Source organism: Triturus cristatus, chromosome 5_2, assembly GCF_964204655.1.
Source record: "Triturus cristatus chromosome 5_2, aTriCri1.1, whole genome shotgun sequence".
Classification (NCBI taxonomy): domain Eukaryota; kingdom Metazoa; phylum Chordata; class Amphibia; order Caudata; family Salamandridae; genus Triturus; species Triturus cristatus.
Genome location: NC_140588.1, coordinates 450,573,335 through 450,601,324, shown reverse-complemented (window position 1 = coordinate 450,601,324; position 27,990 = coordinate 450,573,335). Strand labels below are relative to the sequence as shown.

The 27,990-nt window shown below is 43.1% G+C and overlaps 1 protein-coding gene across 1 annotated transcript in view; it reads left to right on the top strand.

The window, feature by feature from the left end:
* LOC146823139 (uncharacterized) overlaps positions 1 to 27,392 on the top strand; it is a gene marked incomplete at its 5' end in the record, with an annotated part of 688,665 nt that extends 661,273 nt beyond the window's left edge. The window contains 3 exons of the mRNA XM_085606373.1: positions 16,997 to 17,551; positions 20,740 to 20,797; positions 27,259 to 27,392. Of these exons, the coding sequence (XP_085462499.1) occupies positions 16,997 to 17,551; positions 20,740 to 20,797; positions 27,259 to 27,392 (747 nt within the window). The remainder of the gene's footprint in view (positions 1 to 16,996; positions 17,552 to 20,739; positions 20,798 to 27,258) is intronic.
* Between the last annotated feature and the right edge of the window lie 598 nt (positions 27,393 to 27,990).

The window sequence follows — 27,990 nt, the reverse complement described above, 5'->3', positions numbered from 1 at the left end:
CCTACTTGCCTGAACTGTAAAAATGTAGTAACTTAGCCATATAAAGTCGGTGGCCTTTCATACCTAGGAATCGAATATCCAGCCCATCAATGGCGGATCTGACAGAGAACATGTCGACGGTAGACACACATATGTTTGCGTCTTAGAAACTGAAACTGGAGGGAACATACATGTACTTGTAACATGCATATAGAACCGTTGGGGTCCAAGATAGGGGACATAACTGATCAGGAAAATCCACATTTCCACATTCCCTCCTTGTCCCCTTCTTGCCCTTCAAGAGACATCAATCTTCATTATTCCATCGATTTGCTCATGGAGCATCATTTCTTCTTCCTTCTTCTTCCGGCATTCTGAACGAGACCTTGGTGGTGGAATACACGATGTGGCACACAGACCACAAATCGCTGGTCCACATTGTAGACATAGACAGCAACTGAATAGTATGAGAAGGCCAATACCTAGGAAGGATAGAACTCTCCATCCCCAGGCTGATATCACACTCCAAAACCACCCGGACCACGTCCAAGTGCCTGGATTCTCGTGTATCTGGCTTACAATCTTATGAAGGCGTGTTATAGCTTTATATACAGATGGCGAATTTTCTGGTATGAATATGCAGCAGCTGGATCCGATGACCCTGCAAGCTCCGCCCCTATCGACCAGGATGACGTCAAGGACAAGACGATTCTGGAGAACAACAATTCTCATCGCTGATTGTTCCTCTGTCAGATTGCCTAGGGCGGCTATAGTCTCGTTTACTACAGCTTCAAGAGTCTTGGTGAGTCTGCGTATCAGCTTACTATTTGATATAGTACCTATATAGGGAAAGATACCTTTATTGAAATCTACATATTTGTCCCATGCTGTCTCAGTATAATCGACAACTGGGAGATCTCTTCGCTCTCTATTGTGTACTAAATGAACATTTCGATAATAATCAGGGGGAGCTAGGAAAACAGGTGGCAAAAGGAATGCTATGTAACAGGTACCATCCCAATCTAGAGGCAAACGCATATATGCCGTCTGGCCACATATGAAGTAAGAATGGCGAGAAGCTCTAAATGAAGATTTACCTTGATCACTATATTCTACTATAGTAACGCATTGGCTATGGCCCATATGTATGGAACCAACCTTTCTCACACATAATTCACCCTTAACTGGAAATACAGACATAGTGGGCAGAATTAGTTCAACTTCGGATTTGACATTCAGAATCATAAGATTAGGCGTAAAATTACCTAATTTATACACTTCATTCTCTAAATCAGTTCCTGTTCTACTGGGGTGACCCTCCTTATTGGGGTGACAGACTTTGAATAAAACTAGATTCAAATTTCCCCATATCCAGTGTTGTTGATAAACTGCTGTGTCTGGGTCTATGGAATTTAATAAACTAAACCATGCTCCACAGGAGCCATTGTGTGTGAATGGATGTGGAAAGAAAGGCAGAACTCCTTTGGTATTCTGATAGGGAGGGAGTCGGCCACACACCCAACAATTGGTGGCATTACTAGTCTGATGGGAATGATGTAACATACTAATGAATGTGTTATTGCGCAGCGCAAGTCTATAGGACAACTCATGTGGCGGTAGGTCACTAAAAGAATGTTCATCAGTTATATTGAAAGCACGTTTAGAAACAGGATAATACATATGCAACAATATACTTGCAGTAACTATTAAAAAACTCAAGAAAAACAAAATTAATAAAGTCACAATACAGTGGCTACGCAGTGATTTACAATAAGCATGTCGTTTCATTATGATTCTGGACTCTACATGATTCAGACCTAAGGGATACATGTCGGGACAGATTCAACCGCTTCACCTTGGAGAGGACTTAAACAATCAAATCGTCCGACAGTTTAGATCTGGACCTGAGTTTCTGTTTATAGAGTTCGGTGCTACTGGCCTCAGCCAAAGGTAGCTTTGAGTCAATGGGGGAAGACACACGGGGAGTACTGTTTGTGTCAGGAGGAAGTCCATGAAATTTTTTGATATGGCTGGAATGCACCCAGCCTTTCCTCCCTTCGATCTTCACAGCTGTTCTGGTCGTTAGCAGGACCAACTTAGGAAACCTCCACCTTGGCTCCAGTTGGGTTTTCCGATCAAAATTCCTGACGAGAACATAATCACCGGGAATTACATCATGAGGTTTCACCTCGGTGTTGTCGGGAAAAGCTGCGACTACCTGTGAACGACAAGATTGTAGTGCAGACATCAAGGAAGCCAGGTAATCTGTCAGCATATTACAGTCAACATCAGTTATTTTACGGGGTATAGGCGTCCCCCACATATTCGGTGGCCTACCAAAGATCACCTCATAAGGCGATAGCCCTGTTCGAGAGTGTGCTACCATCCTCATGTAAAATAGCGCAACTGGTAAGGCTACTATCCAGTCCACACCCTTTTCCTGACATATTTTAGACAATCTGATTTTTAAAAGTTGATTATGTCGTTCCACGAGACCTGCTGCCTCGGGGTGTCGGACACAGTGGAATTTCCACTGATATCCCAACAAGAGTGAGACATGTTTCATTAATTCGGATGAGAAGGGCTGACCGTTATCTGAATATACAACACGTGGTAAACCGTACCGTGGGAAGAATTCTCGAACTAGCTGCTTGGCAGTAGTCGAGGCAGTGTAATCTGATACGGGATACGCCTCTGTCCAACGGGAGAGAGCGCAGACAACTACGAGAACATATTTGAATCCTCGACAACGTTCCATCTGAATATAATCCATCTGGAGGACTTCAAAAGGATGGTCAGGAGGCTGAAATCCACCCTGCTCTACGGGAACACTCTTTCCTGGATTAAACTGACAACATATCATACAGGTACGAACTTTTTGTTTAGCTGCTGCTCGTAAATGTTTATTGAACCAAATGTGTTGAATGCTGTCTAGCATAGCCTTCTCTCCTAAATGTGCTGGACTGTGAACTGTAGCTATAATGGCTTGAACCATGGAATCAGGGAGAAACCATACAGATTTCTCCTTCGTCATCCATCCTTGATCTGTCTGGATCCCTCCTAGTTCAGTCCACTTCTTTATTTCTTCTGCTGTGGCATGTGTCTGTATGTCAATTACGTCAAGTGCGGGGTCCTTAATTGTCATACACTGTGTTGGTGTCTGAACTATTGGCTTTGTCATGTCTAATGTGCGATTCTGAGCAGTCTGTTTAGCTGTTTTGTCAGCTAAATCATTGCCTTGAGAAATGGTATCAGTAACCTTCGTGTGTGCTTTACATTTCATAATCGATATAGCAGTGGGTAGATGTATTGCGTCTAACAAAGCATGAATGAGGGGTCCGTGCTGAATGTGGGCACCATGGGAGGTTAAATAACCTCTCTCTCGCCACAGCACGCCGAAGTCGTGTACAACTCCGAATGCATAACGTGAGTCAGTGTATACATTAACTTTCTTATTTGTGGCTTGAATACAGGCTTGTGTTAGAGCAATAAGTTCTGCTGCTTGGGCTGACAAAGTATCTATACAATTTGTTTCAATAACTTCAGTGTCTGTTGTGACTGCATACGCGGCCACTAAATCTCCTGTACTTGTTCTCATGCACGATCCGTCTACATACAACGTCAGGTCTGGATCTAACAATGGAACGTCTGTCAAGTCTTGTCTAGGTTTCGTCTTTATTTCAATGATTTCAACACAATCATGAGCTAGTGGGTCTGTTCCAATTACAGGTAATAGTGTAGCAGGATTCAATGTATTACACCGTCGGATCTCTATGTGTGGTTGAAACAATGTCAGTTCATAACCGGTAAGTCTTGCTATGGTCAAGTGTTGTGTTTGTGTTCGGTTCACAAGAACCTCTACTGCATGTGGTACTTGTACTGTCAATGGGTGTCCTAATACTATGGCATCGCTTTGTCTGATTGCTAAAGCTGTCGCTGCCACTGATTTCAGGCATGCAGGCAAAGCCTGAGCTACGGGATCTAATGTACTGGAAAAATAAGCACATGGCTTGCGTGATCCTGCTTGATCCTGAGTGAGTACTGACAAGGCAGTACCTTCGCGTTCTGTAACAAAAAGTGTAAAATGTTTGCTATAACATGGCGTTGCTAAAACAGGTGCTTGACATAAAGCTTCCTTTAGGCTTTCAAAAGCTTGTGTATGTTCCTGAGTCCAAGGGAGAACAGTCGATGTGGCTGCCTCCTGTGTGGTTAACTGAATGAGTGGTTTTGCTAGAAATGCGTACTGAGGGATCCACTGCCTACAATATGAAGTGAGGCCTATGAAAGCTCGCACCTCCTTTTGTGTCTGGGGTATTGACATGTTAGCAATTAACTGGATGCGATCTGGTGTAAGCTGCCTTCCCTCCTTGGACAGCGAGTGACCAAGATAAATAACTCGCTGAACACAGAATTGCAGCTTAGAAGGGGACACCTTGTGCCCCTTGTCGGCTAGGAAATGTAAAACTGTCAGAGAAGCCTTTTCACATTCTGGCTCGCTTCTTGCGGTGATCAGCAGATCATCGACATATTGAAGCAGTGCAGTATTGACTGGCATGTGGATACTGTCAAGTTCTCGTTTCAGTGCTTGGCTATAGATGCTGGGGCTTTCTGTAAATCCTTGGGGAGCGCGTGAGAATTTAAAGCTGCGCCCATTTAAACTGAATCCGAACAAGTATTGGCTTTCCGGATCTATTGGGACGCTGAAAAAAGCATTCTTGAGATCAATTACAGTAAAAAATGTTGCTTCGGAATCAATTGCTGTCAACAATGATGATATATCAGGGACCACAGGGAATTGTGGTACAATACACTTGTTTAGTTCACGCAAATCAATAACCAATCGGTATACTGGTGGGGCAGTAGGGTCAGTTCGTTTAAGAATCGGAATTATCGGTGAATTACATATATTGGAGTCTGTTTCTATAACTACTCCCTGGGCAATCAGCTCATCAATGATTTTCAGCAAAGCCACTACAGCATCATGCGGTAACTTGTATTGTCGCATTCGTGGTAGTACCACTCCTGCTTTCAATGTAACTCGATAGGGTGTAATGTTCATGCAGCCAACATCCGTAGGGCCTTGTGCCCATAGATGTACTGGTAAAGTCTGTAGTCGGGGATCCATGTCTCTAGACACATAGTGACCTTTAAAATCACGTAAAAACAACCTTACTCCTTCTGGAGAACAACATATTATGGCTCCTAGTGCTTTCAGAGTTTTAATTCCTAACAGATTTTCTGGGCATGATTTAGTAAGCAATAAATCTGTAGTTCGTGTCAAAGGTCCTATCGTAAGTGGTAGAGGCTGTGATACTTCATTAACAATAGGTTTTCCCGAAAAACCAAGGGAAACATTTTGAGAGCCTGAGAGGGGTGCCCCTGGAACTTCACTACGTTTTATAGTTGTTCGACTTGCCCCTGTATCGAGTAAGAATTTTCTATCTTGACCTAATAATTCACTATGTACATAAGGTCCTTCTTGATCTACAGGAATCTCGATAAGCGGTAAGTCAACTTCCCTCTCTAGGCTGGTTCATGCGTAATGCTGATATTCAGGGTATTCATACTGTGCAGTCTGATACATTTGTCGTGTTGTTGTTTGTGTGGCAGGAGCAGGCAACGGTGGTGCAGCTGGCACAAACTGTATGGGTTGCTGTGAGGCTGGCATGGACTGTTGCTGAACTGGCATGGACTGTCCATGCTGCATAGCTCCTTGTTCATTCTGATCTTGTCTAACTAATCGTGGTCTCTCTTTTGCAATACCTGTAGCTATATTACGTTTCAGGACTGGACAATCATGTACATAATGGCCTAGTTGTTTACAGTAATTGCAAGTTCCTTTTACAGGAACTGCAGAATCACCAGAATGTGTCACACCCTTTTTGTGACCATCTGCTGGTACTGTCTGAGAAACTAGCATTTTCATTTTTGTATCCTTCATGCGTCTATGCTCATGTTCTTGTTCATCCCTAATTCTATTGTGATGATACTGTAACATTTGTAGCATTTGCGACGGAGTGTTACTTTGCCAGGTACTCTCGAATTTCAATATTCTATTCTTCACTGGGGGCAATGCATTTTCCACCAATTTTGTCACAAATAAATGTGGATATGAGTCACTACTTGCTTTTATACCACTATTTATACCAAAACATTTTTCAAATCGAGCATAATAATCGCTTGTGTCTTCATCTTGCTTTTGTTTGCAGGCTGTGATTGCACCCCAATCTTCCTTTTTTGTAGTTAATAAACGTGGCAGTACCTGTACTAGTAAACCTGGTAACAGTTTAACTTTATCCCCGAGCCCCGAACCTGCAGTTCGGCCCCTTTCTTCCTCTGCTAATGCTGTCCAGTCTATCTTTTGGTCTCCTACTTCCCACTCTTTTTCTTTCAGTTTTTCATAAATGCCAGCAGGCAAAAGCACCTTTAATATCGTCATAATATCAGGAAAGGTGTACTCTCCCATCAGTAACATGTCTTTAATTTCTCGGTGGAAACCCGCTGGGTCTTTGTCATGACTAGGTACTACTTTCTTCATTTCTAATAATTCCATTTTTGATATGGGTGTGTAAACAAATACACGGTGAAACTCATTGTCTTCGCCTTTTATTGGGTGCACTTCTCGTAAAGGATTTTGTCTATCCATATAGTACGGCGTTCTTTCTCTGTGGGGCAGCGAGAGAGAATCCGGACTTACAAAAAGGACATACTGTTTACGTGACACTAATATCTCTTTAATTAGCTTATTACTAGAACCTCTCCATCTGTTTGTGAGTAGTTCCGTTAATATATCAGGTAAAGGACCAGGGTCAGCATGTTGGCACTTATATAATATGAGGAGTTGCTGAATCATATAGATTCCAGCTAAGCGTTGTTCATCTGTACTGAGATTGAGAAACGTGTGTGCTACGGTCTCATCACCGTATTTTTCAGGACTGTCAATCCAGTGAACGGCTGATCTGGCTAATTCTTGCTCATCCATGGAATCGAGGAGGTGGTAACCCCTTCGTTCTCGTAGTATCTTATCTGCGGTTTGAAACGAATGTTCAGGAGACTTCAGATTTATTACAGGCGTCGGATACGTTCTGCTGTTTTTTGGGCATACAGAATGTATTGGATCAGGAAAACATCTAGTATTTTCACAGGATCTTCCTCTGCCTACATAGGCTATGGTCTCTGACTGTCTTGCGGAATTCCCTGATTCGGACACTTCATCTTGCTCAAACTCGTCTGTTCCCAATCTTTCTTCATGAATACGCTCTATTTCTTTACGTATTTTTCGGCACATGGCTATTATACAATTTTGCTTATCGTGTCTCCCTTCTGATATATTCTGACTCCATCTTGTAAGAATAAGCATTGCATTTGGGTCTACCCCCGGACGATCTTGATTTCTGATCATACAGTTTATGAGGAAACGTAACAGTTCCCCCTGTATCTCTACTTTCTGGAATTCCATAGCTCTGTTAATACATCCTGGATCTCGTCCTGTTTGAACAAAATGATATATGTTGTCTAGATGCGTAGTCATCCCTGGTAACCTCGCTAAATACTCTGCGGCTCGCCTGATACGTAATGATGCCAGGACCATTTCGTCCTCTTTACCAACCACCGGGTCATATCTACAATTTACAAGGAGTTCCTTAAGCGTACGTTCACTTACGAATTTAGGTGTACGTGAATGTGCTGACTCTTGAAAGACAAGTTTATTTATTCTAGGTGGTGTAAAAGTACTGCTAGCACCTCCCGTGGCCCTATCTGGGGCGTCGGGTGTGAATGGGTTCGTTGAACGTGACACAGCAACTATGGGTGTCGATACCTCTGTAGAGTCGACTGCGGAGACAGATGCGGAAACAGATGTGCTTGCCGACGCTTGTGTCGGAACTTGCTGTTGCACGGGGACAGATACCTGATCCTGACGTTGAACCCCTCCGCCAGACGGTCTATGTGGTGCGGCGTTAGCATACTCGGGAGCTGCGTCATCTAGATATGAGGAAAGAAAAACATCTTCTGCGGTTCTGGGAAGCCCCTTTGGATGTACCTTAATTGGAAATAATGGGGGTGGCAAGTCTTTTGGTATCTCTGGAGCAGCCTTAGGTAATCCTTCGGCTAGTAGGGGATACATACCATTCATAAGAGCATTTCTTTGTCTATTTACTTGTTCTGATCTCACTCGGATACCTTCCTCAATTAATAGATTTTCTTGAACTTTATTTGAACTTTCTTTACTCCTCTCTTCTTGTCTACGTTCTTTTTCTGTTCGTCTATGAGATTCTTTACGCCATAACTCAACAGCGTCTTTCTGTGACTGTCTGACCTTTCTTTTCCATAACTCTTCCTCCACTTTCATGATGCACTCTGCATCCCAGGTTCCCGCTATGGGCCACCTTTGACTTTCCGGTAATCCCTTGGTATAATCTACCCATAGATCAAGAAATAATATGGCATCTAAGCCATGTTTATGGTACATAAAATGCCCTGGAGTGTCCCTAGGAGGAATAGGAACTGCTTCTTCAAGCACCCCTTTTCTGGTAGTAATCTGTCTTAACTTCGAGAAGAGCGGCATATTTACAACTGATCTGATACTTACTCTTGAATTTTCTTAATACGAAAAACACAATAAATGAACAGTGAACAATGAACAGTCATTCATACCACAATATGCAAGACATTTTCTGAATACTTTAAACATTAAACATTAAACATTATAACAATGATCGACAATGATGACAGTCTGCCTAACTAATCACCACGCTGAATTCTTGACAATAACTGGATACTTCGGAATACTTGATATACTGCTAAACAGTACATATACACTGCTAAACAGTGCAGACCGGATTTGTGTACCCAAATCCGTCTTGACCGGCACAACCTATGTGCGCGTCAACACGCCTCCCCGGCGATGGTACTCACCGAGTAGCTCCTTGAAACGGAAGGCCTCAGAGAATGGACGGGACTCGATGACTGCGGACAGCGGACCCTCTGGACATCGGGATTTCGGAAAACCTGGTGGGCCTCTGTATACCTCGGATCTTGCTCTCTCAGCTAGGCTCTGGTCGGGATACTTCGCACTTCTCACCGCCTCGTCTGGGTTGATCGCAGCCTCAGTCGCCCCCGCTTGACCGGAGGGAGCTTACAGGAAATCCTGCTGGTACGCGTTTATGGTCCGTCCAGCTGTGGCAGGAGACCGGGCCTGCAACGCACCGCCGGCGCGTGAGATGAGAAAGTGTCCCTGTTCGGGCGCCATTATGTGGTAAATAAAATACCGGACTGAATTTCATACGGAATCCTAAAATAAAGTAAAATAGCTCAAAATAACAAGAGGCAGAATCCGTGGTATAAGAGGTTTTCTAAATGGGCTTTATTCCATTCAAAATGGCCGACTCGAGTCGCGGCCTTCAGGTTCCGTCACCACGAGGGTTCAGGAAGTGAAGTACAATAATTTATTGACAGACATGTATTTTTATAATAAGTGCATTACAATGAAACGAATGTAGAAGGCGTAACATTTGATAAGAAGAGTGACAAAACAGGCACGTAATCGAAACTAGGCGTAATAAGGAATAAAAGAAACATGATTGGTTTGCATTATCAGACATAGGTGGATCTATAAGATAATACTTGGCATAGATGCGCGCGCAGCAGCATGACGTGTAATTGACGTGCAACTAGGGGGTGAAGGGGACTTGACATTTAGCTCTACATGTGGAGACGAGAAGTCTGGGGGGTCAAGTCAACCTAATCCCCAAATCATATCTACCATCCTATGTTTGGAGAACTATGTTATCCACAAGGAAGGACTCTCGGACAGAATCTATTCTATACTAACTGTGTGTGCGTGTACAAGCGTCTAAGTGTCTATATGAGATGCGAGGGGCAGAAAACTTTCCATGGCAGCAGGGCTATGAATCACTTGCAGGAGGACGGAAAGGCTGAGTCCTTGCTTGTGAGCTAAAGGAAATGTTTACCTAAATCACTTGACAGGAATGCATCGGCTGAAGAGCAAAATAGATAATTCGAAGGTGAAATACAGCTTCTTGGCAGGCATGCGAAAACTGGCCGAGGCAGACATTGTTAGCTGCACAGGGAGTAGGACAAAGTTCATGGATACAGATGCGAGCTCAAGCTGAAGCTGTCAAAAACAGAGAGCAGGGAAAGGCTTTGAGGACAGAATCGGGCCTACTTGCCTGAACTGTAAAAATGTAGTAACTTAGCCATATAAAGTCGGTGGCCTTTCATACCTAGGAATCGAATATCCAGCCCATCAATGGCGGATCTGACAGAGAACATGTCGACGGTAGACACACATATGTTTGCGTCTTAGAAACTGAAACTGGAGGGAACATACATGTACTTGTAACATGCATATAGAACCGTTGGGGTCCAAGATAGGGGACATAACTGATCAGGAAAATCCACATTTCCACAGAACGCGCATGAAAGAGCACCCGGAACGCCCGTTTTCAGTTGGTACACTTCTTCATTATTCATCGAGCATACCTTACGCCTGAGAAAATGAATAAATATTTTAATGTGACCACGGCAATGTGTCCGCGATGGAGAGTAGTAGGGGCAGACTTCTGCCACATGATGTAGAATTGCCCTCACCTTGGTACATACTGGGGAGAAGTGGTTGCCCTTCTGCATGATTTACACATAGAAACATGGAACCCACAATAGGCCTCTGTTTGTTGCACTGGTTTCCCCATACTGCTAAAACCAAAGTAACCAGTAAATTCACAGATCTGGGGCTACTACTGGCAAAACGAGAAAAAACAACCCACTGGAAAGCCCCGAGGGGCCCTAGTTTTCAGAGATGGCGGGCTGAATTTATTAAATGGGCAGAATGTGAAGGAACCGCGCGTCTGCATATGGCACCCCGAACTAAAAATGATAAGGGGATGGAACAGGCGAGGGCCTGGGAGGCGCTAGTACAATTATTGCATGCACCACACGATGACACTGATGGAGACTTGAGCACGTCAGGGTTAGAGACTCCTCCCCGAGAACCTGCCCCTCCTTAGGAAGATGGCTCCAATGTTTACTCTTGTGCCTTTACCTCTGACGGCATGGATTGGGCTATTGGATTACCGCAGTAGACGCAATTAATGTGGACATAACCATGACTTGTGGATAAACTTTATTTTCGAATTATTGTTACGCCATTAGGAGACGGGGAGGGATAAGTGGGTGGGTTTGGGTTTGCATTACGAGTTATTTGATACATTGCACTATTGGTAATCGCTACCGCTTGAGGAAAATGAAGCTGAGATTTTTGGAGAATCTGATTGATGGTATGAAGACGTGGGGTTTGTCAAATATGTTTTGAATATTTCTTTATATACCATTTATTGCCTAAGTGGTTGTGGGGGAGTTTCCTCAGTAATTAGATCTTTACTGAAATGGGATGTGCAATGTGTAAACAGATACGCTTGCTATTGCATGTATTGGTTTGGTTGAAAGAAAACAATTAAAATATTTCTTTCTAAAACAAATACTTTAACTCCTAGTTTACTGAACTTGGTTAATTGTTGCTTGATCAGATCTAGACCCTCTGTCATAGGCGGCTGTTTATTTGCTTATGCTGTCTAATAAATCCTCTCGAATCGTGTCTCTAGTTGTTGGTTACTCTATTATCACCTTTGATGTGTACTATTATCTATTGAATTCTCGCCTCATATGTTTATTGCATGACTGTTTTACTGTATTCATCACGATCATGTGAAGCGCTCTGACACCTTCGGGTCTAGCAAGCGCTATATAAAACTTACATCAATTAATAAATAAATTGTAATAACCTTATAATTGCTGAGTTCTGATGTTTAGTCTTTATAATTGTCGACTCGGTGCGTCACAAATCACTAGCTATAAAGAAATTAGTGGCTGCCATTTATACAGGGATTACATAATCCTATGTAATACAGTAAACCCAGAAAATACTCTGTTAAATTGGCACAGGTTGGAAGGTAGGATCTTACCGAAGAGACAGATATGTATGTATGTATATGCTATTATAGAGTGAATTTAGCTACATGGCAGCTGAACGCTGTAGAGGGTCAAAAACAAGCACAAACTCAACAAGTGAAATAAGAGCTAGCTAGGTTGTAGACAATTATTGGATTGTGATGTGGAGAGGTAGGGAATATGGTGGGTTAACTAGGCCTGCTTTTAAGGAGCAGGATTTGTGGTTGCATTTTCAGAGTTGTGAGGGGCACATATTGTACTAAGCACTAGCTGGCACATGCATCAACAAAGACTTTTGCGATTCCTAAATTGCGATTTTTAAGGAATCGCAATTAAGGAATTGCAAAAGCCTATGCATGTAGGAATCGCTATAAAAATAGCGATTCCTACAAATTCCTTAATTGCGACTCGCAAATTGCGAGTCGCAATTAAGGAATGCCGTCCCAATCATTCCTATGGGCCTCCAGGCCCATAGGAATGAATTGGAGATTGCATGAGCAAATTGCGAGTACCAGTAGGTACTCGCAAATTGCTCATGCAATTTCAAGGGTGCAAGGGTGTCAAAATGACACCCTATTGCACCCCTGAAATTGATCTGTGCACATATGTTGCACACACACATGCTCTAAGGGCATGTGTGTGCGCAATATGAAACTTTGAAAAATGCACAAAAGTGCATTTTTCAAAGTTTTTGCAAATTACCATGAAGTTCAACTTCATGGTAATTTGCTCTCCCTATTAGCGAAATCGCTAATTTGTTCACTTTAATGCATTGCATTTAAGGAATCTCAATTTGGGATTCCTTAAATGCAATCGCAATTTAAGGAATCGCTATTTAGAGATTCCTTGAATTGCGATTTTTGCATTTGGGATGATGCATCCCAAATGCAAAAATACCGGTCGCAAAGGGGCAGATTCTGCTAATCTGCCCGTTTGCGACCAGTTTTCTCGTTGATGCATGTGGCCCTATGTTCCTAAAAAGATTTCAATTGATTGTCCTCAATGCTTCCTTCCAATGTAATTCGTGGCCACCAATTCTGATTTCAGTCGTGCCCTATAAAGCGGCCATGGAATGGATATGACACCCCATCATGATCACTAGTGCATGGTACGCCAGCCGATTTCCATTAAGTATAGAAAGCAATTGCTCCTCTCGTAGACCCCGTCTGCACCACTGTATGTGAGATGAAAATCCTTTCAAAGAATAGGTGGTGTTTCTAGAGGTTTATGCAGATGGATTTTGTCTAGCTGGTTGGTAGCAGTCAAGCGATGTAAGACAATTGGTTTGCTATATAGTGGGACTTCACATGTGGCCACCTCAGGCCCCCATAAGAGTGATTGAGGCGCACTCAGTGATTCAATGTTACTCGGTGTTCCTATTGGTGCTTAAACAAGGGTGCTACACTACAAATGTGTGCTGGCAACACACACTACGTATACTGAGCTGGTTACAGGATAGACCCTGATTGTAGGGAGCACTATTCCTATTGAACATACGTTCTTTAATAATAACCTACACTTTTTTTACATAATTTGAATGTATATTCAGAAACAAAAAGACATTATTTGTTCCACAAATTTGTTATTAAAGGACGTTCACAGATGTCTCCTTTCCAGAGTCCTGAATAGGTTTTCTATCATGTAAAGACAGAGCCCCCCTCTACCAAGGGAAGTTTACAGGACTTACCCTCTAACTTTAAACAGGTGCTATACACTCAGCCCAACATGCCCGTCCCATCGCTTACAGAAAAGTGGAGGCTCGATATAAAATGTGGGCTCCAACCCAATATTGAGGATGGGCAAGAGAAAAAGAATAAAGGAGACCATACACTCAAAAGTAGACAATCGCCTTGCTGTGTCTGTGTCCGGCCGCTGATAGTGGCAATGACACAGTAACTTGCAGTATCAAATCTGCACTTCAGTCTGTTTGAAGGTGTTAACAGTTTCATCTTGTGATGGGCCTTACCTGTGCAGACTTAGGCTCATAGTATGTAAGATGTACACAAAACAGTCAGCCTCTTCCAGCCGAGGGAACAAGAGAAGGCTGACTATGATTTAAATGACAATATGGATTTTTCTCTGTCCCTAACCTTACCAGTGACTTCTCTGGCTGCTCATCACCTTTTGACCAACTCCAGGCATTTCTCTTCTATGACCAAGTCAAGCTTAGTCCCAGCACATTAAGACTACAATGGTTTGGTGGGCTCACAATAAGGGCCTCAAGTGAGCAGATGGGCAGTATGGCTGTATCCATACCAATGGATTCTAAGGGTTGCAGGAACCTTTGCAGATCATAAGGTCCATAGTATTCATTAGTCCTCCGGTCCATAGAGATCATTATAGTGGCCAGTTTCAGGAGGCCATAACACCTGTCTCACTTTTGCAGCTGTGAACGAAGAGCAAATACTGTCTTTGTCTTCATGTTCACCTCCTTGGAATAGGTTGCTCAAATAAATATCTTATGGTTCTCGTAAATGAAGGGGGTGTTTTTATTTGCTGTTGAAATGATATACTGATGAGTCAGCAGGCATGCCAGGATACGTCTAATGTGGGGGTTTGGCTTGCATCTTGAGCACATCGTATGTACTCCACAGGAATTCTGTCAGTGGAGAAATTGTTAGTGCCAGTGTCCCGGAAGAAAAGATCCCAGAAACAACAGCATATCATCAAGGTCCTCGGATTCCAGCACACTGGAAAACCTGATATTGTCCTATTGATCCTGTCTTCTAGATACACCACCTTTTTATGGAGGACCCACAGTTCATGGCCCATGTTTGCCAACCTGGCAATCTGGGCCAGTTGATATTTAGCCACAGTTAGACAACACCACGTAGAATCCAGTCTGGATTGTCTGCCTGAATTGTCTTTATTTCTGAGTTTGTTTCTGACATCCTGCCTTACACCACAGTAATAGAGGGTTTGATGGAGGGGACATCTTTTATGATGAACTGCAGTGTGACTTCTGTTATGTTCAAGGCTGTTGGGCCAATAGATCATTCTTTAATTTCCCTGTCACAGCTTCAGCAAAGAGGAGCTTATGTGGGTTTTTTGTCGAAGACTTGATAAGGCAGCATTCCAGTAGGTAGGTCGGAACCTTACCGAGGTAAGTATCGGGAAATAGGATTACCCAGGGGGCAGCCTTCTGGAACTAGATATCTCCCCACACTCCAGTCCCAAACTATCTAAATAGGTGACCCAAAAGTGGGAGGGCTGGCCGGATAGCTGCTGTCATTCTGCAGTGGGAAACACAAGTGTCTTCCAGCAAGGTTTGTATGAGTCCAGTAACCAGAACATTGTTTGAAGGGACAATGCTTCTTTCTGGTAGTGTACACTTCAACTGGGTCAATGGGTGACAAAGTAAGTCCCATGCGATGGGCCATCTGTAGTCCAGAGGGGTGACCTAGGATGGCATTGGTGCATACACCAGAATTGCCCCCATAAATGTGTCCTCTGGAAAGGCCTGAAGAAGGAGATGCAAAAATGACACAGTAGCCATAGTTTCCCCAGAAACTCCTGTGTGAGGCGCTCAGGGTTAATTGTATTCCATCTCAGTATGGACCTAAGCTGTATCAGGTCCATCACTTCCTGGAAGGTTCTATGACCTTCTGACTTGCCTTGGAGGCTTCAGTGGAGAGCAGGAGAGGAGGGTCGGCCTAGTAGTAGTATGCAGAGCACCCTGGGCAGTTGTGCCAAACATCTCAGTATTTGTGGGCCATCAGCATGGTACACTTCAGCTTCACTAACTCCACTACGATGAAACTCCACTAGGGGTCAGTGCACCATTTTGGTCAAGAGCACGTGCTGGGTCCACGCAGGGTCTCGTTGTCAGCTGCTTCATCCAGCCCTCTCAATTGGCCGCTCCATGGGACGTTCCCAGAGCATCATCATCCAGCAGGAAAATGGCAGTTTCATTGGGTCAATATTTAAGGCACTCCCTCACTCAGGGTCTGCACTACCTTATTTCTCTAATAAGGCACATGGAGAAGTCCCTGTAGCAAGGCATGGGTTTATGGGAGCGGCTATTGAAAGCCTTAAGAAGTTCCAGGCCTCTTGGTTGTGAGTGCGCCCCGCCCACGATTCGCTTTTAGCAGCTCTTAGCAAGAAATAATTGAAAATTGCAGATTAAAATATTTTTGGGCAAGAATAACGGCCTGTTCAAAGACCAATGTAAATATTTCCAGCAAAGAGGCACATCTTCATAAACATTGTAATACTATAAAGAAAGGTAAGCTCCACAAACAACTTGAAATAAAATTCAGAAAAGTATGTTATGTGTGGTTTACGTATCAAATTCATGCATTTTTAGGAAGGTGCAATTGAGGGTAAAGGAGAAGACTGGGCATCTAGAATATAGAAGTGAAAAGAATGCAAGACAAATCAAAACCTGATTCTAAAGAAACGCAAATCTGCGCTTGCAGTTTACGACCGCACATGGGTGCAAATTTACACGTTTTTTGAATTTTCAAAGGTGAGCCAGATTACTCCTGGAAACCTGTGACAGTTGTCGGTATCCTGGATTGCTCATGGAAACGTTTTGTGAATTCTAAATTTCGTGATTGGGAAAGCATTTGGGCATGCAAAAAGGTACATAGTCCAGAGTAGTTCATGCAAAAATGCTCTTCGCATCATAGCAACCACACTTTTATTTACTTATTTAGTTATTTTTCTCCACGGGGAAAACGATTTCCTCTATTGAGAAACCAATTTTTCTGCACCTACACCATTTTTTAAAGTGCTCTCTTCCATTTCCATTTAGAAAGCAAATGTATTCCAAACCTTTTCAGGAGTAATTCTTCATCTACACTTACAAAATTAAATGTACACATTAAAATGCCTTTGTGAATATGAGTCTCTGCTCCTGTGGGTAAAAGGTGAGATAATGCCATACATTTTGAGTTAATAATATTTGTTGTGAAAAAAATTTGAGATGTTAAAAATAAGGGTGCGTTTCCCTCCAGTTATTGTCGTGATTTCTGTACAGCTTGAGATGTTTGTTAAAACTCAGTAATTCCTTTGTGAATGTACCAAACTATGTTCCTTCTAATTGTAGATTGTCTGCAGAAATTCCTTTCTCAATGTGTTGAAGCCTGATGTCAGCAAAGTGGAACTTCTAAAAGATGTTCAAAGCAAACAAGACCTGTTAGTTCGACTGGTAACTCACGATATTCAAGTCACTGAGGTCGACGAGGATGAAGATATTGAAGAAATAGTTCTGAAAGAATCTCCTTTAATGGGTAGAGAAGAAGAATTTGAGTTTGAGAAGCATCTTGGAGCGAAGGCACACTTTTCGAAAAACTCTGCTTACTCAGATCTAAATCTCGGAAAAAAAAGAATTCGCTCAAGTTTTGACAGGAAAGAGAATGTGTGGAAAGAGCCCAGAAAATCCAACAACTGTGTTTTAGGTTCTCCCCACTTAAGTAGTCCATACCTGCGGAAGGAAAAACGTGCACCTGGAGTAAGCCACTGCTCAGCGGGTGAAGCGGGTAGAAACAGAGAAAGATTGGGCAGCACTAGAGCAGTCCTTGCTTTGGATTCAAGCAGTGAAGAAAACTATCCTGTGATAGCTGCAAAATGCAACTTCGTCAAATGTGGAAATTCTGACCTTGTAAGTGAAAGTGTTCTTAAGTCTGAGATTGACAAAGATTGTATTTATTTCGATTACCGAGGTGTTGGTGTTTACAATTCTCATACAGCAACATAGATGATAGATTTAGGCAAACTAATCGTTACTCAATAAACTGCAAATAGTTGTATTTATTTAGGTGTTTTAAAGATATAATTTCGCCTTGTGTCCAGTTCACGTAAGTAATTAGCATTTTGTTGATTCCTCTTTGCTCACTCATCCATCTGACAGTGTTGGAAGTTAGCTCCTTCAAGATGTGACCTGGTTGTGAACTCATTAGTAAGACTGGTTTCTCCCATTCAAGAACCTCAATGCTAATTTGTGCTGCTGCTTTCTCAATTAGGATGAGATGAAATCATATTGCCTCCTCTTCAGGGGCCTCTAGTTAGCTCATGTACAAACTCCATGGATACGCAAACCGCATTGTAGAAAATGTTGGATGGCAAGCTGAGTGAACCTCACACCCCTAGCGTGACAACGATACACTGTAGGGAGAGTAAAAGGCCAATTGTCTTTTACACGTATTAAAGTGAGGCTCATGAACTTCTTCAAAAACTTTGTCCCAGTTCATGAACCAAGCAACTTGAAGTTTATGAACCATTTTTGAACTAGTTTCTTGTTTACAGATCATCCTAGAGAGTTCATAGACAGCTATTTCAGTTCGCCAAAAATCCTCTTACATTAGGCTGGTTTCATGAGGCCATGTCCTGTGCGCTGCACCGCTGCTACTGTACTAACTAGGTGCAGTGTGCACCCATATCCAGGTTACAGTGAGCACACGGCCCTGAGTACTCCTCTATTACCACTCTCCTAGCCACTAGTACCAACTGAGCATAGCCTTTGCTTGTGACCAAAGAATTTGTGGCATTAGCCACGGATGCTCACAGTATGCCCAGTATGGTCACCCTTATGCTATTGATGAACCTATGACGGTGCCCTTAATATTCCCAGATTGACCATCATTGTGAATCGGCTTGCATTATGCCAGGGGTGGAAGGCGTCAGCCAAGGATGTCCAAATTATGCCTACAATGGCCAACAGAGTTGGGCTCATCATACCATGTATGCTTATAGTATAGGAGAAATGGCTTCCAATATACCATTTGTAAAGTGCATAATTACTGGTCATATGTCCTTATCCTGAAGATTCTCAGCCTAGCGAAAGGAACAAAATTACTGGATGAATATCCATGTTATAAGAGGATTGCCGAAAGTAAGGAGACGGAAGATGGTGCCAGCATCTGGCGGGAGAATGCTCCGTCGTTTGGCATCTAAGGGTGCCAGTTGTGGGTGCAGTCATGCTAAGAATGTCCACAATATGCCAAGGATGGTCACCATTATTCCATGTGCTGGACTTATCATACCAGATATACCTAAAGAATAACAAGTATAATCACCATTATCCAGGACAGAATGAAGGATGGTTGGGCTCTTGTCTGAGCTAAAGGATCCCAAAGAAAGAGACAGTCTGGTCACTATCTCAGGGCCTTCAGAGTGCAGAGACGCATGAGTCCTCGGTGTAGTAGTTCCACTCAACTGTGATTTCGTACGAGGCTGTATGGAGGAACACAGAAAAGTGAACAATGCCCAAAGGCAGGATGAGAGGCACTCCATCCAATAGCTTTGCAGCAGTCACGCAAGAGTGGGAACTACACATGGATACAAATCAAATTCAATGCATCACAGGTAGAGCTTGGTAACTTCTTCCATGATAAGAAGTCTTGTGACATGTCATTGGTCTGGAACTTTACTCTCGTCAAGCTCCTTTCTCATTCATGCTAGGAAATACTGTTATTCTAGGGCCAGATTTACGAAACTTTTGAGTCAGGTGGTGTCAATTTTTTTGCGCAGCCACGATTTAAAATGTTAGTTGGGATTTTAAAAAAGCCACGCAGATTTGCATGGCTCTATGTCAGATTTTTCCAAAAAGTAATGCAAGGCAGCACATAGCACTGCCTTGCTTTACTTTACATTGAGGAGGCATTCTATGGGTGGAGCATGGGTGTTCCCATGCATCAAGGACGGATTTTGATGAAATTCCAGATTTACTAAGGTGAGTAACCCTGGGATTGTGCTAAAAGATACTCCTCTTTGAACCAGGCGCAACAAGAAGAAAGGTCTTTATTTCTTTGGTTACTTCCTCTTTCTATGCAGTGCCTTTAAAGAATCTTTCTGTGCATGAAGGCATCCCTTCTTGCACAAAAACAATACTGATTGTAACACAGGCACCCTTGCACCCTTGGGGCTTCAACAACTGGTCATTAGACGTGGTACGTCCCGAAAAATGTCCCTGATAACTCTCGACTTTGCATTCCTAATATGAGACAGCACTTATGCTGTGAATGAATGCTCCTCTGAAATATAGATGTGTACCCCGTGAGAAGAAGTATGTATATATTTTTCTATTTCTGGCAAATTCTTAAATAGAGCCTTTGAGGCTCCTGGGGAGGATTCCAGCCTTCTTCCCCCAGCATGCCTCTGTCCTGGCTGGCACCATGTTGTGCCACATCTCAGCGATTGCCCTGAATCCACAACCCACTTGACTGCTGCATAAGATGGATGTCCATTTGAATCCAACATAAGAAGGTTGCCTGTGCAGTGTTGCAGAGCACTGCGAGCCATAAAATGCACAAGACATTTATAGGAGTACCTTAAGTATGCACAAGATGTGTCCTTGATTCTCCATTAACGGTTCCTCAGACTTGCAGGATGGCAGAATCCATGCTCGATTTTTATAGTAAACAATGACTTATGTATAAAAGCTCTTTTGAGATTAACTATAAGTAAAAGTAGTATATTAAAATATTCAGAATATCTGGCATGGATCAGGATGTCCTGCACCTACATCACACACCTCTGCTTTACAGTAGAGATCAGAAGAGATACATCAGGTGAGTCTAGGTCTGTTTTTTTGTACTGCTCATTACATACCGTCTTTAGTGAAGCTACAAATAATAGAATATGTTAATATTTGGAAGACTGCCTATACCTGAAAGTCCAAAGGCTGTAGAATGTATCACAAATCTTCCAGCCGGGGAACTGCAATGCATATTAATCCTGGGCCGTTTAACTAATATCACTAAATGCCACCCTCATATATCCTCCTCCTCAGCACCTTGTTGTATTTTCAAATCTTGTAAGTAACCCTTACTTTTTAAATGTTTTATGCAGACTAGTCTAGATATCGAAGAAATCACAGACTCTTCAATACTGTCTTCAGTGGAATCAGGTATGAGAAAGTTAATGACACCATTGTTAATTGTTCGCTTCTTTTTTGCTTAATATTTTTATTTAATATTTATAAAGAGATACCACTTTGTTCTAGTGAATCCACGCATAAATTAACATAAAATGTGTTCGTACAAGTAGACAAGTCAAGTAAGAATATTAAAGTCACAAACCCATTTGCACATCAGAGTTAATCTTAGGTGCAGAAATGTTGTGATTTATAAATTCAAATGTTTTATTATTTAGTCACAAAACTCAGATTTACACTCGTAAATTAGTTTGCTCACATGTAATGTTGCCCCGAAACGTTGTTTTATTCTGTGAAAGTATATCTGTTCCAAAGGATGGGAATTGGGTGTTCCATTGTGAGAGTCCCATGCAAAATTAGGGAGCATTCGCAAACTAGCAAGTTTGTGGATATTCTTAAACTTTTTCATCGACCATTTACACCCTTTATTCGATCTTGACTCCTGTGCAGCAGCAGAACATAGGGCTAGATGTACATATATTTTTCCAGGTCGCAAACATCTCGATTCACAGAATCCGTCCGTTTGCAACCGGAAAAATGCTTTTCCATGTACCAAACCTTTTCGCGATTTGTAACCTATTACCGAATCACAAAATGAGTTAGCCATTCAGTATTAGGAAGGGATGTATTAAGGGCGTTCCTTCCTAATAGCAACTCACACTGGTATGTATGAATGTTTTGCGACCAAAATACGGTCACAAAACATTCCTGTTTTCCTTCAAGTAGGTAGTAACCCATTCTCAAATGGGAAGGGGTTCCAAAGCGACCCCTTCCTCTTCCCCTTTATGAATGGTTGCTGAAACATTGTTTTAAGCGTAGGCAGTGGTCCCACAGACAACTATATACGCTTCAAAAATGAAAAGAAAACTTTTCTTTGTTTTTTAAACGCATCCCGTTTTCCTTTAATGAAAACGGCTGCATTTAAAATGAAGAACGTTGGTTTATTTAAAGGCAAACACAGACATGGTGATCTGCTGTCCCCAGCAGGCCACCATCCCTGTGTTTTAGCGATTCCAAATGGGTCACAAATTGCGACCTACCTCATGAATATTAGTGAGGTAGGTCAATTGCGACCCACTGGAAATCATAAACAGTGTAAAACACACTGTTGTACATAGGTGTTTGCGATTTCCTAATAGCGTATATCGCAAAGATTCGCTATTAGGAAATCGCAAACAGAAGTCAATGTACATTTGGTCTTAAATCCTAACCCGTGGCAGGCAAGGGGAGGAAACATGAGTGGGGGGTGGAGGGGAGGCAGTTTCTCTTGGGGAAATGTAATTTACTCATGAAGGAAAAAAAGCAGGTTAGCATGTGCGAATACACTTTTAGCAGGCATTAAAATGTGGCAAATTGTATGCCATATACTTGCATCTTAACCACTAGACATTGAAACTGATTGTTCCGACTCCTCATGTAAATTCCTAAAATTATTTGACAATTAAAACAAATTGTAAATCTATTCCAGAAACTGGCGTAAAATTAGTGAAGTAGCTTTACAACGTTTTGTGAGTAAATCGGGCCCTCTCTTTAACCTTCTGAAGGAAGAATGTTTCTCGGCTAAGAAACCTTTTCCACAGCTGTCCATCTTCCTCCCTAGAAAGAAACGTTCCCCGCCTTCTGTGCAGTTCTTGTAGGTGTGTTTTCCGGGTGGGAACCTAACGGCAACATGTTTGCAAACTTGCATTGTTCTCTATATTTTGCCACAGTGGCAGGTTATCTCCATCATAATGGATTGTTCTGCACCATCTCATTTGCACTTTGAACAAGCAGGATGTTGGATTTCGACGTGCGAATCGTTGTATTTTCATGCACACCCATTTGGCACTAAAACGTTTTGTGAAGCCAGTCTTTTATGGCAATTCCATTTTGATATGCCAATTCTAATTTAACTCCGGAGAGACGAATCACAGAAGTGGTAGTGTTGTTTCAGGTGTGAGGGTGGCTTCTGGGACACAGTTTTTGAGAGAACACAGAAAAAACATGTACTTTGGAAGTCCAGGACAATCTGAGCAAAGATGGCAGACAGTGCGGCAGATACCAGATTCCCATTCTGAACATCTACATCTTAGCCCTACCAGCTTTTCAGAGGCATAAGCCTCAATTGTGATTGGCACTGCAGCAGTCTTAGTGGTCCCTCAGAAGCATACGATTTGACTTGTGAGCAACCCTGAAGCAGACCCTTCCTGTAAGGCCCACCTGAAACTTAAAGCAGCCCTGGAATAGATGTTCGAAGCAGCCCTGTCTCATCCCTCTTTTCTGTCTTATTCCTCTCTCTATCTCTCTATTTCTCAACCTGACCCACCCTGCCTCCTGTAATTACTGGGGGAATCTGGGGAAAGTGACAGAGGCGCCAGCAGTGGCCCCCTTCCTGAAAAGTCTGCCTTCAGAGGCTCCTGCCCCACTGGGGGAATGCCCGGTCGAAAAAAGCGCAGTCCAGGTTTATACATACATACTTTTCTGAGGAAAGGTTGGCTTGTGACTGACTCTGCTGTAGCCACGGCAGACTGACGTTTGAAAAAACTTCTGAATCCAAGCCGCTTTCAGAAACAGAGGGGCAGATTTACAAGCCCCTTGCGCCACCATTGCATCAATTCTTTTGACGAAACGGTGGTGCAAACAGTGCGGCCAATTTACAACGTGACGCATCTAGGGAGAAGCGTCACGTTGTAAAGTTCTGCGTCACATTATACCTGCGCAAGGTATAATGTATGCAGGGTGGGTGTTCCCACGCCAAAAGCCAATTAGAATTGACGCAGTGAAATTGACAACATTTCACTGCGTCACTCTACGCCTTCACTGCGTCAGAATCCCTACACTTGCTCAGACCAGGCGTAAGGAATGACGCAGGGCTTTTTGAATGGGCTCATCTATCTGTTGTGGCACAGTGCTGGAGTTGCGTCACTTTCATGAGCAACCCTAGCAATGCGTCACTTTTGGGCCAACAGATGCATCACAATTTCTGACGCATCTGTTAATCCTTGTGCCATGGAGCACTGTAATGCAAATACAGCACATCCATGATGGTGCAAGTGCATTTGACGCTGGCACAAGGAAACTGATGCATCTATGCAGATGCGCCAGTTCCTTGTAAATCTGCCCTAGAGCTTTTTTTTTTGTGATTGACTTTGCATTCCTTTCCTACTCCCTATGGTGCGTCTCTTTTAAAATGGGAAAAAGTGACATGCCGGTGGCGCAAGGGGCTTGTAAATAAGCCCCATAGGCTCCATCTGTGACTGAATCTGCTGGAGCACGAGTCTCAAGCACCATCACTCTGTGTCAACTTTTTGTTTAAAGGCCACTTTGAGCCATTCCTCTTCTTAGATCATTGTTGAGATCCCGCCCTCCTATTAAGGCCCATTTTTAATTAGATTTGTCATGCACCTTGCCATCAACTCTCAAGCAATGAGCTTGTGAAGACCACTACCACTGTTGTCTTCTTGCAAAATCCAAGCATGGACAACAGGCTTTCCCCACGAAACCGACGCTTTTCCTGTTGCATGCAAGATCCAAGAATGCAGAAACATAATCTTGGCACACCTATGTCCCCCTTCATGGGGATAGGCATTCATCACCAGTGGAATGGAAGCGGGAGGAGAGGTGAGTAATACTGAATGACACAGAAGCACTGAGTAGACACCAAAGTGACCGAGGCGCAGGTGGGCAGAGTGGGGAGAAAGACCGTGCACACAGTGAGGCTGAGCAAGAGTGAATCTGTGGGGTGAGGGAGAGGGGATTATTGTACACGCACTGAGTGCAGAGAGTACAATGAGTAGAGTGAAGGAACGAGACTGTGGGGTGTGAGTGGGGTGAGTGGGAAGCAATATCCAGAGAGTGAGTTGGGTGAGTTTGGGGAAGCAAAGCGCATACGATGAGCTGGAAAAAGCGCTGTGCTGACTGTGAGTCGGGATAGATCACAGCCACGTATTGTACTAAATTTAAGATGGCTGCCCGCTCTCATAGTTGCTCCTCGGCTGGAGGAGCTTCTCTTTGCTCTGCTCTACCCTGGACTGCCAGTCTCATTCACACATTTCCTGTCCAGTCTCTGAGGGTTTTTAGAAGCTTTTGTGGGGCATGGGTCACAAAGGTCTTGCCGGGTCCTCTCTGGTTTTCTGGTAGTACGAGCACCTAGGTCAAAATAGAAACAATATCCTGGGGCATATTTGGAGGCTCCTTCAGCATAGGGCGGCTCTTGAGGCAGCGTATGTTAGCTGCCTGACAATTAATATATCACAAAAGCAGTGGTAGTGAGGCGGTGCCCTGAAAAATAGCAGGGCTTTGGCCAAATGGGTCCAGCTACCTCCCACTCCCTTTGAGGGTGGTGACCCGCAGGCAGTGCCGTCCAGTGACCTGACAGTGCACCTAGGAGGATTTCGCCCCACATAGGGGCATATTAACACGGAACAGGGAAAATTAACGCTAAAGGCGCTTAGCGTTAATTTTTTTAACGCCCGCTATCGCTGGATAATATCGCCTGGTTATCACGTTATTAACAAAGTTAACCGCCTAGGCGTTAAAAAATCCAGCGATAGCGGAATTTTGGGAGGTTATCGCTGGTAATGCAGCGATAAAACTACAAGGATAGGGATATCCTTGTTGATAGCCCATGGTGGACTTAGCCATGTAATCCACCTCCCATTTCAAGTCTGAAAATTAGCTGACGTAAAAAAGCATTGTTAACCGTGGTTAGTGCTGCTTTTTTCGTCTCTAGCAGGGTTAGCGTGAAGCTTAATAATAGGAGAAATGTCGCTTAGTGACATTTCTCCTATTATTTTGCTCTGGAATGCCCACTTTGCATCTCATTAGAGATGCAAAGGGAAGCGTAGTGAAAAAGGGTGCTAACATACGATTTTGCATGTTAGCACCCTGTTGTTGATAGGGCGATATTTTTATCTCCGCTTCTTTGGCTTTTAAAGCCAAAAAAGCGGAGATAAAGCCCTTGTTAATATGCCCCATAGTCCTCTAGTACTGCTAACAACATGACAAGGGAGGTTCACAGTGATGGAAAAGTGAAGAGCAGCAGAGAGCTTGTAGTGGGCAGGAATGAAGAACTGTCTAATAAGCGGAGAAGAAATACTAGGCAGGCAGTGAGAAAAGCTGCACTGGCAGTGAGTGGAGAAGAAGCACTGTGCAGACATTGAGTGAAGAAAAAAGCTATTCAGACAGTAAGTGGTAGACAAGCGCTGTACTGTCTGTAAATGTAGAAGTTCCATACAGTGAGTACGGAAGAAGCACTCTGCATATATAGTGCTGCGCAATTAGGAAGTGGCAGAGAAGCGCGATGCAAGCAGTGAGGGGCAGAAGAGCTCCTTTGCAGAGTGAGTGCATTAGAAGCACTCCACATGTCTGCAGGCAGTAAATGAAGAAGATGCACTGCGCAGGCTGTGGGGCAGGAGGCGTGCTGCACAGAAAGCGAGTGGGAGGCTATGCCGAAAGCGACGGGAGCAGAGGGAACGCTGGATTAGTGGGGCAGACACTCACAGAGTGAGTAAGGCGCACTGCACACAGTGAGTGCGGGATGAGACTTGGAGAAACAGTGCAGTGTGTGGGTTAGTGAGTGAGTGAAAAGCATTGTGGAGACGGTGAGTGTGTTGAATAGGCACAAGAAATGTTCAGACTGTGTGTGGCGAAGGAAAGAGGATCACTGGACAGTGCTTAATTTGAGACAATGGTTTCCGGTGCTGGGTACCTTCACTTAATTGTCAACACTGGCGCTTGTGACAGTCTGCCACAAGGTGGTGCTGGATAGATAATTTAGAGATGGCCCCAACAACAGGTAATTATTAATTCTATTTACATTAAAAATGACTATTACCTGTGGCCAGAGCCATTCTTTTAGCTTTGGGGGCTTGGAATAGTCTGAATGGGTGCTCTCACTGTGATGGTTAGTAGTTGTGTTGTTACTATCAATGGCAGCACTGGCAATGTGTGATGCAAGCTGCAGTGGCCTACCGACCAGAGCCCTAGCACTTATGTTTTTATACAAATTAAGCACTGCAGTGAGTGTATGCGAAGCACAGTGCAATCAGTACTTTCCAAATACTCCCTATGTAGACAGTGTCTGCCGAGGAACACTGTCCTGATGATGACTGTGGAAGCATCATTAGAGAGACAGCCGCCTGCTGTCCTCCCCTGTGCATGACGAACAGAAACATTTAAATGTGGTTAACGCTTACAAATACCCTTCAAGACAAAGAGAACATGTAGACAAGTAACTCAATTTGAAGGAGCAAGACAAAAGTAAATGTTAAATAAAAAAATGAGTGACATTAACAAGAACTGGAAGCTGTTGTAATCATATCATATTGTCCCATTACCTTTAATGTGTATTTCAAAATCATATGCAAGCATATCTATTGATGGAATATCAGTTTGTCTAACACAAACAATAACAACACAAACATTTTTAAAACTCTTGTTTATGTATTCCGCAGGCGCTTTTACTTGTCCTGTTTCTGCGCAACAACCAGAAAGAAAGTCAGTTTTCACAAAGATGTCCACTGCCCTGTCCAGAGTGTTTCTCCGCAAAAATCCATCCAGTATGCCAATGCCGGATGACAATATTTAGGACTTTAATAATTTATAGTATTGAACTATACATGTAAGACGTAATAAAACGGAATAGCCTGTCCTACAAGAATGTGTTTGTATGGATCTTTTGGTGTAGCACTGCATCTGTCCCTACCAGAGTGCACCACAAATCTGTTTTGTTTTATAGTTGATCCTGTTTTTATTCTTTGGTTACAAAATCTTCATCAGTCATTTTTCGGCCTTGAACTACAAACCCCATCATATTTATAGTTAAAGAGAATGTGAGCCATACACAAGGAGCAGGAGTGCAAATCAAAATACAATGTAATAAAAGAATGACGGATATAGTTTGTGGAAGCATTGTTTACGGGGATCATTGGCTAACAAGAACACCTTGTGTTAGACTAGAACTGGTAGACAAGTCTTGTCCTTTCTCACTTGGATGGAGGCAAGCCAATGTAAACTATTGCCCAAAGTCCAGCAGGTAATTATTATTTTTCCCTCGTACATGCACAGGCCATGGCTGCCACAGTCACATTTGCTTAATCGCCCTCCCACTGAGGATCAACCTTTATGCACTTCTTGGCTTATCGAGAGTCGGTGGAAATTTGACAGACTGCCAACCAATCTCACAG